General features: G+C 44.3%; 1 protein-coding gene across 4 annotated transcripts in view; it reads left to right on the forward strand.

Annotated features, from left to right (window-relative positions):
- The window catches only part of WDR59 (WD repeat domain 59), a 78,741-nt gene that overhangs the window by 37,418 nt on the left and 27,891 nt on the right, over positions 1 to 13,432 (forward strand). For all 4 annotated transcript variants that reach the window (XM_040253524.1, XM_040253525.1, XM_040253527.1 and 1 more), the window contains 8 exons: positions 1,531 to 1,687; positions 5,200 to 5,279; positions 6,286 to 6,418; positions 6,552 to 6,676; positions 8,565 to 8,729; positions 11,327 to 11,422; positions 11,578 to 11,734; positions 12,443 to 12,512. In XM_040253524.1, the coding sequence (XP_040109458.1) occupies positions 1,531 to 1,687; positions 5,200 to 5,279; positions 6,286 to 6,418; positions 6,552 to 6,676; positions 8,565 to 8,729; positions 11,327 to 11,422; positions 11,578 to 11,734; positions 12,443 to 12,512 (983 nt within the window). The remainder of the gene's footprint in view (positions 1 to 1,530; positions 1,688 to 5,199; positions 5,280 to 6,285; positions 6,419 to 6,551; positions 6,677 to 8,564; positions 8,730 to 11,326; positions 11,423 to 11,577; positions 11,735 to 12,442; positions 12,513 to 13,432) is intronic.

Genomic DNA, 13,432 nt, shown 5'->3' on the forward strand with positions numbered 1-13,432 from the left:
GACAAATGGCAGGATTTCCTTCTTTCTCATGGCTGAGTAATATTCCATTGTGTACGTTCTGTGTTTTTATCCGTTGACGGACAGTAGGTTGTTTCTATATCTTGGCTTTTGTGAATAATGCTGCAACGAGCCATTTAATATTTGTGTGGCCTTGGACAAGCCACTTGATGTTTTTTGAGTAATAACTTCCTCCTGTGTCAACTATGAATAGTGTTTAATATTCCTTGCTCTTTTTTTTAAATTGTGATAAATTTCACTCTTCTTCAGCGTCCAGTTCGGGGGCATTTACTACCAGTACAGTATGCTTTCTCTTTGAAAAGAAGCCACGTATGAAAAGTATAATCCATAAAATGGTGCAAATATAGTGGGTAGGCTCTTTTCAAACTTCCGTCTTTTTTGCCACATTGACTGCTGCTGATCAGAGATGATATATTTCCTTCAGTGTCAACTTGAAAGGGAGCCCAAGGGTGAGTAAAGGTTCCTTTATACATCAGGCTGTTCCCTGGGGCGTCATGGAGTGCAGAAGGTAATTGGGGTATTAACTGGCCTTCACATCTCGGAGCACTTGGGAAGAAGTCAGACGTTGTTCTTGTGAATCGAAATACTTCTCTGGATTAATACGTTTGCTTTAAAAAAATAAGCAGAAAAGTTCAGAGTGCTGCCAGGAGATCAGGCGAAGGTAAGTATGCCCTTAGGTGGCTGTGGTTTATTCCTTAGAGAACAGAGCCTGCATATCAACCAAATGGGCCTCTTAGCTACTGCACAGATTGATGTTGATAAGTGGGATGTGTTAGTCCTGAAATGGAAAGGTTTTCCTTTGAAATGGGTTTCCCTGGTGGCTCTGACGGCAAAGAATCCATCTGCAACGCAAGAGACCAGGGTTCGATTCCTGGGTCAGGAAGATCCCCTGGAGAAGGGAATGGCAACCCACTCCAGTGTTCTTGCCTGGAGAATTCCATGGACAGAGGAGCCTGGTGGGCTACAGTCCATGGGGTCGCAAAGAGCTGGACACGACCGCGCCACGGACACTCAATTCTTTTGAAAAGCTGTGGTCTCGGGGGCCGTGGGAAGGTGCTGCTTCACGTGGATGGAGGGCTTCTGGTGCATTTCCACAAGGCGGGGCTGTTTGCTGTCCCGAGTCACCTGCAGTGTGCCTTGTACCCTCCAGGAAAGCATTCAGTAACTCTCAGGGGGTCTTGTGAGAGGAGCTAGGCTATGAAACAGTGTGTTCCAGGGTGCAACCTCCAGAGCCATTTGCTTATTTTACATTAAGAAACATTCTTCTCCAGTTATTTGGCTTAACTTTATCTTTTACTTGCTGTGGTCCTTTCCTTCAGTAAAGAAAGAAAAGAGAAGAAAAGCAAATGAAAAGTAGACATTAGCTTATGGTATTTGGAAAAATGTTCCCCAGGTGGGTTTTGGCTGCCATCATCTAATTTGTTTAAGTTAGGCGAGAACTCCAAGCTGGGTAACTCAGGACTCCGCGGATGCCCCCTGGAATGATGCCTGCTCTTCCCTTTCTCGCCGCAGCCTTTCAGCAACGGGTTGGTGACGGTCATGGTTCCCCAGCTGCGCAGGGAGAACAGCCTGCTCTTGTGGAATGTCTTCGACTTGAACACCCCAGTCCATACCTTCGTGGGCCACGATGACGTGGTGTTGGAGTTCCAGTGGAGGAAACAGAAGGAAGGTGGGTGGGAGACCGCTGGCCAGTTTCCTCTAGCTCCCGTCAGGGTGGGCTGCATGATCGAAGGGGAAGATGTGGAAACAGGGCTGGCTTCGAGCGGGAGTCAGCGTTCCCCTGCCTCTTATTGTAGATGGGTGATAGGATGTGTGGCTGCGGTTCCACCCCAGGCCCATCTTCTTCTCTTGTGTTCTGTGCAGTCTCTCTCCTGCCTGGAAGGGGCTTCTAAGAGGTTGGTAGCTTTGCTGTTGGGTCACTTCCAGAGCTGAAAAACTCCAGGGTCGTGACACTCTGAAAACCCTGGCTCTTGCACCTTCCCCCCTGTGTTGATGAGGGAGATGCAAAGTCATCATCAGTACCACCCACCACATATTCCCAGTTCTCTTCACAAACACAGAGGGCTGTTTCACCTCCCATCCCCTTGAAGACAGGTTTGGCCACGTAACCCGCTTGGCTCCTGAGACATGGACAGAAGTGATGCAATCTCTTCTGGGTAGAAGCAGTAACGGCCAGTGGGCAGTTACTCTCGTCTGCCTCTGCCGAGGCACTTGGTGAGTTTAGCTGCAGCCTCCCTCGTCTTGAGATCTTACTGCCACGCTCTCTAAATGTTCTCCAGACCACAAGTAAATTTCGTGGCCTTTCTGTTTCACAGAAGGAAAGCCCCAGGCAGTGGAGTGGTGTGACTTGTCCAGAGTCCAGGAGAGGTCTTTAGTGGACCTGGGATTAGACCAGACATCTTATCCCAACTTGTTTGTGACCCTCACGAGCCTCTTCCAGGATTGTTTTTGAAAGGACTCTTTTGATGATCCTCTTGATTTTCCCATCTTCATTTCTATAATCTCTCTTGCTTCTAGAAACGTGAGGCTGCTTGGTCTCTATCCCATCAATTTCCATGCTTGACTTCAGTTTTCAACACATTCTCTTGCACTTTGCCACGGAAAAGGGACGACAAAGGTTCCCCATGATCTGACAGAGGTTGGCCTATAGTTTTGGATTGCAGTCAAAAGTATTTTAACAGCCCATTTTCAGTTGTCTATGTCATCTGTGAGCTGGCAGGGTGAATTGTATAAATTAGGGCTGTTCTAGCCAGTAGTGAAATTTTGAGTACAAGTTATAGGTGTTTTTTTTTTTTTCTCTAAACTCCTTTTATTGTGAGATACATCATGTACAAAATTACATAAAATATGTACAGTTTATAAAGTGAAAATCTGAGTAACTACCACCAAGGTCAAGAAAGAGAACATTGCTAGAACTCAAGAAACTTCCTGATCACAATTCTTTCCCTTCCCTAGAGGTAAACACTGTCCTAACATTTACAATATGACTTCTGTTATCTTGTTTATAGTTTTACTACCCATTGCTGCATCCCTAAAAATAGTTTAGGTTTATTTGTTTTTGAACCTTAATATAATCATCCTTCATGCATTCTTATGTTTTCTTTCTTTCCCAACCTAATGATGTTCCGTTTCATTTTTGCCGCCGTGTCCTCTTAGTCACTTTTTATTGGCCCACCTCAGACTTCGATGTTGGTTTTCACTGTGGTGAAGGACCTCTCAGAGGCAGGAAGAGAATCAGGGTGTTGTGGTCCACGGAAAAGGATGCTTCGTGAAGGAAGCGGAGGTCATTGGTTTCAGGTTTTGCTGAAGGGTCTCCATGCAGAATAAGAGAAGCGCTTAATTGTGTAAGGAGGTATAAATAGGAAACCATATGATCATTAAGAGAGCAGTTCCAAAAGCACATTGAGGAGGGAAGCCTGATTATCAGACAGCAGAAACAGAGGCAGCAGGAACTGGTTTTGTGAATGAGGTTGCCCTCAGAGGCAAGGGCGGAGGCTGCTTCCCTCTTGATTTGAAGGCAAGGAGAAGACGAAAAAAGGGAGTATATAGGAAAGCAAAGGTCTTTTGAAAATGGGAGGGACTAGGGCCAAAGGCCCAAGTAGACGAATTGGGTTTAGAAAGGAATTAGGCATAACTTTTCTTCAATATCAGAGACATGAAAAGAGGCTGGAGGGGACTTCCCTGGTGCCCCAGAACATAGAAGACTGTGCTTCCAAAGCAGGCGGTGCAAGTTCAATCCCTAGTCAGGGAACTAAGATCCCACGTGCCTGTGGCTTGCCCCCCAAAAGAGAAAAGAGGCTGGCTGTAGAGTCAGAAAATTGTTGCTATGAACATGGGCTGGATGGTGGGACTTATGACAGGCAGTAGCTCAGAATACTTGCTGTCTTGCTTGTTGTGCCCAGGAATGTATTAAAACATTGAGTGAAGGCTTGGCTGAAGGCAGTGACAAAGAGAAGGAACTTTTTTTGGTGAACTTTTATTTTTGTATTGAAGTATACCTAAGTGTGACAGTTTCAGGTGGACAGCAGAGGGACTCAACCATACATATACAAGTATCTATGCTCCATTAAACTCCTCCCCCATCCAGGCTGGATTTGAGCAGAATTCCCTGTGCTATACGGTCGTTGTTGGTAAATTCGTCTTAAATATAGCAGTGTGTACATGTCCATCCCAAACTCCCTAACCATCCCTTCCCCCGATCCCAGAGAAGGAACTTTTGGCCCTCATTGTTCTCTGTTGCTTCTGTTTCCCCATGCATAAAATGAGGGAGTCAGATGAAATTATTTCTGGGTTGTTTACTCTCTGAAGATAACCATAAAGAAGATTCTGGACACTACAGAATTACCCTGAAATGTCCTGATCTTTCATAAAGCTCTTTTAGAAACCACCTTGAACCTTGTTAGAGTAATTTCCCTTTGACTAGCCCTGTTGTATGGAAATACAAATTCAGTTAAGACTAATAAAGATCGATTATTCCTTTTATTACAAGATGCGTAAAATCTTCCCAACCCAGGGATCGAACCCCCGTCTCTTATATCTGCTGCACTGGCGGGTGGATTCTTTACCACTTGTGCCACCAGGGAAGCCATTCCCATCTATTCTAAAGAAAGAAATGTTTTAACAAATACAAGAGATTTGGTAAATAACAATTTACCAAAAAATTATTTTAAACAGTAAGATGTCATGATGCATTTAAAGCAGTATGTTTTACAGACAGCCTATTCATTCCCAGCTCCTCTGAAACAGAAAAGATAGAACGTTTGTGGAGGTGAAAGTTCAGTGAGACCTTAAATTCTAGCATCACTCTTCACCTGCTAATTTGCCAGCTTTTATTTCACTTCATTTAAGGTTCTGCTCAAATGTGACTTCCTGTAAGAAGTCCTGTCTAAAAATAGTTCCCCTGTCAGTCTCTATCCAGTTATCCCACAGTGTTTTTTAACAACTCTCTCACCACCGGACATGCTATTGTATGTTTGTCTATTTCCACCATTTGAATGTGAGATCTGTAAAGACAGACTCTTGATTCATATTGTAGTCCTAGTACTTAGAACAGTGCCTGGCACATAGGAGGTGTTCCATAAATATTTGGTAAATGGACGAATGAATGAATGAATCTCAACCTGTAACAAATTTGATGTTGAAGCCAGGAAAACATCAGGATTCTTATCTGGTGATTTTCAGGGTCCAAGGACTACCAGCTGGTTACGTGGTCACGGGATCAGACCTTGAGAATGTGGCGGGTGGATTCCCAGATGCAAAGGGTATGTACTCAGTGTTGTTGTGGAAGAATGTTAACGGGATATGCCAGAAACTTAAAAGATTTGGTAGTTGCAGAAGTTAGAGGATACATGGTAGATGTTTAATACGTACTGGCTGGTTGGCCAAGTGGCTTGGGTTTACTACACTGAGGCTTTGAGGTCTTCAGGAGCCAGCTTCAGTATCAGAACTTCAAGGATGCAAAGCCTGTGAATGTCTTTTTTTCCTCTTGCCCTGGTCTAAGATAGTGTGGGTTAGAGTGCCGAGAAGCTGGCCTGGGGGCATCGTTTCTTTCTCTCACAAATGGGCTAGGAAATCTACCCTGGCACAGGGCAGTGTCCTCCACGTTCATCAGCAACACCTGTTGTGTGAAGCCCTTTCCAGTTTGTGCCCCATAAATTGTATCTGTGCTTACACGAAGCACCGTGGTCCCAGGTGTGAACTGCTTTCCTGGCCCTCACTTTGCTCCGCCTCGTTACGGGGTTCTGTCTTCTCATCCAGTGGCAAAGTTCCTTGAAGGTGGGAATGATGCCTCACTTACATTGCATCCCACACAGTGCTCTGTACACAGTGGATAGAAAATGCCGAGACAGATTTGCTAAACTGCTTAGTACCAAGTCACTCTTGAGCATTTTGGTGAAACATCATCATCTTACTGCTGTTTAAAATTTTTTCCTCCAGAAAGTACCATATGCTCCAAATGCTTTTAAGTTATATTTTTGCTCTTGGCTGGCTCGATAACTCCATCAAAGCTTGAAGTTTAAAAGGTTTTCTGAGATTTTCAAAAACTATGAACCTGATCAAACATTTTCGGGGGTAGAATAATAGTCTGTTTTCCTGTGTGTTTAACCAGGGAGAGTAGGGTATGGGCAAAACCCATTTTGATTGTATTGGTTTGGGGCTAACAATTCTCTCCTTTGTGATTGCCATTTTTGGAGTCAGAACTCAGCCAAACATGACGATCCTTTCCACTGACTTCTGTAGACCCAGAGCCTCTGCCCTCTGTTGCAGCTTTGTGCAAATGACATCTTAGATGGTGTTGATGAGTTCATTGAGAGCATTGCCCTTCTCCCGGAACCTGAGAAGATCCTTCACACCCAGGACACAGATCACCAGCACAACTCCAGCCATGGGGAGGAAGAAGGTAATTGGCCACACTGATGTTCTAGGTATGGTGCCCCTCTCCGCATCTCTGAGTTGTGGCAGATACCCCAGAACTGCTCTCTGAATGCATTTCAGAAATGTTTTCCAACAAGTGACCCTGTCTCTCCCGCTAGTCTTAAAGGAAGACCCCCCAAGCAGTCTCTTGGAGGAGAAGAAATCAGAGCAGCCGGGCCTGCCTCAGACTCTGCAGCAGGAGTTCTCTCTGATCAACGTGCAGATCCGCAATGTGAACGTGGAGGTGCTCAGGTTTTGTCTCTCCTGCTTGCGGTTGGTGGCCGAGGGGACTGTTTCAGCCATGATTTGGGCTAGCAAATGGCTTTTCTGCTTTAACAGGGAAGTCTCTGTCCTTGCTTTCTTGTTTCGGTTTTGTAAAGAAATAATTAACTGTTAACTAACAACTGTTAGTTGTTCAGTTCTGTCCGACTCTTAGCAACCCCATGGAATTTTCCAGGCAAGAATACTGGAGTGGGTTGCCATTTCCTAGTCCAGGGGAACTTCCCAACCCAGAGATTGAACCCTCGTTTCTTGCGTCTGCTTCATTGGCAGGTGGATTCTTTACCACTTATGCCACCAGGGAAGCCATTCCCATCTATTTTAAAGAAAGAAATGTTTTAACAAATACAAGTTTTTTTCCCCTTTACGCTATTGTGCTCTCATAAGATGAACTAAGGGATAAACGGCTGCTCGTATGTCTTAAAATCTCCTTAGATGCTCCAGCACTTACTTGACCCTATGTGAAGGTGCTCAGATCTGGGAAGGTTTAGTGTTTTGGCGGAGGCTGCTGGTGAAGTTAATGGCAGGGCTGAGTTTGAAAGCCAACCTCCTTATTCTCCAAGGTTCTTTATGCTTGCCTTAGCAGTTGGTTATTTCCTTGGTGGTTTAGATTCATAGTAAGAAGGTGACCCAGCCTCTTTGTTCATTTAACTTGGAGAGGCTTATTTACATTTTTCCTTTAGGGCGGGTATTGAAACACTTGGCTTCAGAGAACTGAGTCTCTGTGAAGGAGTTTTAAACTTGATGAGTTCTGCTTTTGCCCAGATTCCATTAACAGTAGGCCTGGGTCTGCGCACTTAGTTGTCTCCTTTGGCCTTTAAAGCAGCTCTGAATTAAGTGGTCTTATCCCCACTTTACAGAGGAGGAAACAGAGACACTAAGAGGTGAAGTAACTTGTCCAAGCTGAGCAGGTGTTTGAATCCCAGTCTCCAGGCTCCCCGCACGTGTGGCTCTTTTCACTGTCCCCCAGCTGCCATCTCTAGTTGCCACTACAAGAAATTGAAAGAGAAAATGGCCTCTCTGGTGGACTGGTTATCTCTGTCAACTCAGTTTTGTTCCCTCTGTCCCAGCTGAGAACAGCTGGGCTGTCCAGTGATCTAGTCCAAGAAGGAGAGTTTGATTCCTTTCCCCGGACTGCTTTTTAAAAATTACTGGAAGGGACTTCCCTGGTGGTCCAGTGGTTAAGACTCTGTGCTTCTGCCGTGATGGGCACAGGTTCCATCCCCGGTTAGGGAACTAAGATCCCACATGCTGCGAGGCACAGCCATAAAAGAATATAAAATAAAACAGAATAAAATCACATACCACACAATTCACCCTTTTAAAGGGTATAATTTTAATGGTTCTTAGTACATTTACAAACCCATGATTTACAAATCATCACCACTGCGACTTTCAGAGCGGTTTTCATCATCGCCAAAGAAACCCTACATCCCTTCGCAGCATCTTCCCGTTTTCTTTCTCCCCAGTGCCTGGCTGATAGATACTTATCTTTCTTCTTATCTCTATGGATTTTCCCAGGAGTGCTCTTAACTTGAGTGAGGTTTTTAACATCTTCCTGCTTTGTTTTCCCATCTCAAAATAAATATAACAAGTGTCAGCCTATCTCACAGCTTCGAGATAAAAGCTTTTCTAAGTCACAACACTTTGAGCTTATTAAATCAGTGCTAAAATTAAAAATCCATTTTGAAAATGAGTTGTCCACATTTTCGCTATTATTCCTCTTGGGAGACTCTCTCCCTTGACTCTGTTACCGGCACCCTAGAGCATCCCATTACCTCATTTAAGCCTGTTTGCCTCTGAAGACCCTTTGCAGTTCCTTTCTAAAGCAGCTCGTGATTGGTCCCCCGCAGATGGATGCAGCAGACAGGAGCTGCACAGTGTCTGTGCACTGCAGCAGCCACCGCGTCAAGATGCTGGTGAAGTTCCCCGCGCAGTACCCCAACCACGCCGCCCCCTCCTTCCAGTTCATCAACCCCACGACCATCACGTCCACCATGAAAGCGAAGCTGCTCAAGGTGGGCCTCTGTGTGTGCAAGTTCTCCTTGATGCCCTCAGGGTCTGAGCTGAGTAGTAAAGTTGAATGAAAACACCTTTGTTAAGATTTGGACGTCATCTGTCCTTCCTCATGTCAGTTTTAACACTTGTATTCTTTTTGTGTGGAAAATCCCGAGTGTTGTTTCTTAATCTCTTTGGGTCAGGGACCTACCCCTCCTTTGAAAGTCTAATGGAAATCATAGACCCTTTTGCAGAAAAACTGGCACAGATGTTGCATGTAACTTCAGAAATAGTGCATGAAAATAATAGGCAGTTCTGTAATTGTATATAATCTGCTCACAGATCTCGTTAAAGCTATGAGATCCCAGCTTAATACAATACGACTTCATTTATTTGGAAACTAGAGGCAAAATATATTCTGAAGCTACAAGATAATTTCTAATCAGAAAAAAAAGTATTTAAGGTCATTAAAAAATCTGTTCCATAAGAAGAGATGTTGTCACTTAGAGTGAGGCTGGCTTGCTGGACAAGTTGGGACAAGTTAGGTGGGGTATATGATATGACTGTGGTGCCTGAATGAAGGGGAATAGCCTTGTTGCAGTAGGGGGCACCCCTTCCAGGGCCCGAAACTGGGCTCTTGTCTAACACTTGGAAATGAATTGTCTGAGGAGACACGCACTAACAAAGCAAGAGATTTTACTAGGAAGGGGCACCCAGGAGGAGAGAGGAGGGTAAGGGAGCCCATGGAACTGCTCTGCTACGTGACTTGCAGTCTTGGTTTTAGGGTGATGGGTTTCTGGGTTGTCTTTAGCCAATCACTCTGACTCAGAGTTCTGCCTGGTGGTGCCTGCCTTGTTCAGCGAAGATGGATGCAGCGAGAAGGATTCTGGGAGGTGGTCGGACACCTGGTGTCTCCTTTTGACCTTTCCTGCACTCTTCCAGTTGCTGGTGGCTTATTAGTTCTGTGTTCCTTATTAGGACCTCCTGTCATAAAACAGCTCAGGCAAGTGGTTACTATGGTGCCTGGCCAGGGTGGGCTTCCCCTAACAGCCTGGCATTTTATCTTGACCTGGATAGGTTCGGAAACTTGATATGTGAGTTCACACAGAGCTGATCAGGTGGAATCCTCATAAAAATGCCCCTCAAGCTAGGATGATATGCCTTCTTCGATCTGAGCGGCATCATATGTGAAATCAGTGAAAATGTCCTAATGACACCAGCTTGACCTGATTGCTGTTCATTTTTTGCCTAGTTTGTATTATACTCACTTGATTGTTCCATCTTCTTGGGGTATGATAGGTAACCAGGAAACTTTCAGCTTCGTAAGCGTCTCTGAAATGCTAATTACTCAGGTTTTGTGATATTTGACATCTTGTCCCGGTAATCTGAACATCTTGTTGCCTCATTTGAACATATGAAAAAGAGATTTTTCTATTGGTATAAAAATGATAGGACAAGGAAGTGCTTTAAAGGTCTAGTTCAGTGGCATCCAATAGAAATGAAATGTGGACTGCATATAATTTTCAATTTTCTAATAGCCATCCTAAAAAACAGTAATAGGTAAATTAATTTCAATAATATTTTTACTTAATCTAGTATATCCAAAGTGTTATCATATCAACATGTAAGCAATATAAAAATTATTGAGATAGCTTTCTTTTTTTTTTCCCTGTCTTATCCTAAGTCTGCACCTTTTGGTGTAAGTTTTGTATTTACGACACATCTTGATCCAGACTGGCCAAGCACGCTTCATGTGCTTAGTAGCCCGTGTGGGTAATGACTTCCCTGTTAGACAGCCCAGGTCCAGTTTACATGCCCGTCTTCAGTATGTGTATGTCAGTTTATACCTATAGCTGCTGCTGCTAAGTCGCTTCAGTCGTGTCCGACTCTGTGCGACCCCATAGACGGCAGCCCACCAGGCTCCCCCGTCCCTGGGATTCTCCAGGCAAGGACACTGGAGTGGGTTGCCATTGCCTTCTCTGATACCTAGAGCATGTACTTTAAAATGTCAGATTTTATATTTTTAAAGGATCAAAAAACAGGTACTTTCTAATTTTCACTAAAGTGACATCTGGGAATTCGCTGGCAATCAAATGGTTAGGACTCCATGCTGTCACTGCCAAGGGCCTGGGTTCAGTCCCTGGTTGGGGAACTAAATCCCACAGCTGCAAGTGCAGCCAAAATAAAACAAAAAAGATGGAATCTATTCCCTCTGTCATGTATGTATCACTCTGAGCCGTTTTCAGTTCAGACTGGAGGATGTTACTTCCAAGTGGTACTGAGATTTCTCATGGAGGAGGGTGGGGCTGGGGGAGAATCAAGGAATAGAATTCACTGTTAAGGAAAAATGGTCATTCTAATACAAGAAATGTGTCGTCTCAAAGCCAGCGTGTGTGCGTGCCCTGGCAAAGGAAAGGGCTTCTGGAAGAGCACTCACAAAGGAGTCTTCTCTCTGAGCCTCTTGGACAGGTGGAAAGCAGCATGTTGTGTTGGCAGCCTCAGACACAGCCACACTCTGGTCACCAAGCATCGTCGCTGCTTCCAGCGCTTCTCAAAATAAAAGCAAATCAGGAGGAAGAATGTTGCTCTTCTTGACTGTGTTTTGTGCCTTTTCTAGATCCTGAAAGACACTTCCCTGCAAAAAGTGAAACGCAACCAGAGCTGTTTGGAGCCCTGCCTGCGCCAGCTCGTCTCCTGCCTGGAGTCTTTTGTGGTGGGATCCTTGTTACCTACCTCTGCCTGGGGCTTTTGTTTCCTTTCTCCTTCCTAAAGTCCTGGGCTCCCTGATCATGTAATAATGCATCCTATTTTATAATTCATCTTGAAGACTGATTATGGGTTTTAGTCTGTTTGACTTTAAAATTTCAGAACCAAGAAGACAGTGCTTCCAGCAACCCCTTCGCACTCCCGAACTCCGTCACGCCGCCCCTACCAACGTTCGCCCGGGTGACCACTGCCTATGGGTCCTACCAGGATGCCAATATTCCCTTTCCCAGAACGTCGGGGGCCAGGTTCTGTGGGGCAGGTAGGTCTTTTTTTGGTTCTCTGATTCCAGACTTGAGAGAAAGAATGTCTATATAAAAATTTCCATCAGAAAATTTTTCTTAATTTCCTGAGAACTCAAAAGATTTCCTTCATAGTGTTATCTGAGTTGGATTGGCATTTGCAGACATATTCTAAGAATGTTTAGCAGAATTATGGTCTTAACTTTTTTCATTCTGATGAGTGTGAATTTGAGTCTTGACTCAGAATATTGAGAATGTATGTAGGAAATATAAAGCACCTGTGAAAACTTTTCCAAACCACATACATCCTCGTCTCTCCTGGATCCTAGAGATTCTTTTAGGGGGCGCTGCACTGGGTTTTCGTTGCAGCGCACTGGCGCTCTGGCTGTGGTGCCTGGGCTTAGTTACCCCAAGGCCTGTGGGATCTTAGTTCCCCAACCACCCGCATCCCCTGCATTGGAACGCAGATTCTAACCACGGGACCACTAGGAAAGTCCCCTGCTTTGGAAGGCAGGTTCTAACCACTGGACCACTAGGAAAGTCCCGATCCTGGAGATTCTGATCTTTGTCTTAAGTACGGCTGCAGTCATGAGCCCATGCAACTTAAAATACTATGTCTTATCCTTTAAGTATGTTGAAGCAGAAAAAAGATTGACCAGTCCTGTCTTAGGATTTCCCATGATCAGCTCAGTGACCTTGATGTGCATGTGTGATGTCTCCTTTGACAGGCTATCTGGTGTATTTTACAAGGCCCATGACGATGCACCGAGCAGTCTCTCCTACTGAGCCTACTCCGAGGTGAGTGGGAGATGCAGGCATAAGCTGCATTCATGGGCCAGAAGTGAGCAGACATGTGGGAATTTGCTTTTGGACAGTTTGTGTTAGTTATAAGCAAGTGCTCATTATAAAATTTATTCCCAAAAGATTAAGGTTCATTAAACTGCACCTAAGCTGAGATTTCTACTATTAAGTTACTATTGGGAGGAACTGCTTGATAAAAGCTGATAAAAGTGTGTTTGTCAAAACAAGGCAAGTGCTGTTTTAATGTGCTGTCCCTGTATTGCTAAAGTATTATCTGAACGTTAAATAAAACTAGAAAAATAGCAAAAGAGATTATTTATAGTCACATAACACTAATAGGGTAAAGTGTACCGTCTGGTGGCTCAGATAGTAAAGAATCTGCCTGCAGTGCAGGAGATCCAGGTCAATCCCTGGGTTGGGAAGATCCCCTGGAGAAGGGAGTGAATGGTTACTCACTCTAGTATTCTTGCCTGGAGAATTCTGTGGACAGAGAAGCCTGGTGGATATAGTCCATTGGGTCGCAAAGAATTGTACATGACTGAGCAACTAACACTTTCAACATTTTTCTTTCAACACCAATTGATCATTCTTAACATTGCCACACGGGTGTAGTGGATGTGCAGCCAGCCATCCCTAGAATCAATCTATAACCTTGTAATTATACAAGAAAGAGACTTTGAATTCCTTAGGGGGTCACCCTAGTTCCCAAGTCCCCCATTCCTTTAGCCCTGGGCAAACACTTATCTACTTTCTCTCTATAAATTTGCCTAATTCTGGACAGTTCATGTATATGGCATTATATATGTGTTCCTTTTTTACTGACTCTTTTCACTTAGTGTATTTTTAAGGATCATACATGTTATAGCCTGTATCAGTTATTTCTTTTTATTGCCAAATAATATTCCATCACATGTGTA

This window comes from Oryx dammah, unplaced genomic scaffold (genome assembly GCF_014754425.2).
Source record: "Oryx dammah isolate SB20612 unplaced genomic scaffold, SCBI_Odam_1.1 HiC_scaffold_13, whole genome shotgun sequence".
NCBI classification, from domain to species: Eukaryota; Metazoa; Chordata; class Mammalia; order Artiodactyla; family Bovidae; genus Oryx; species Oryx dammah.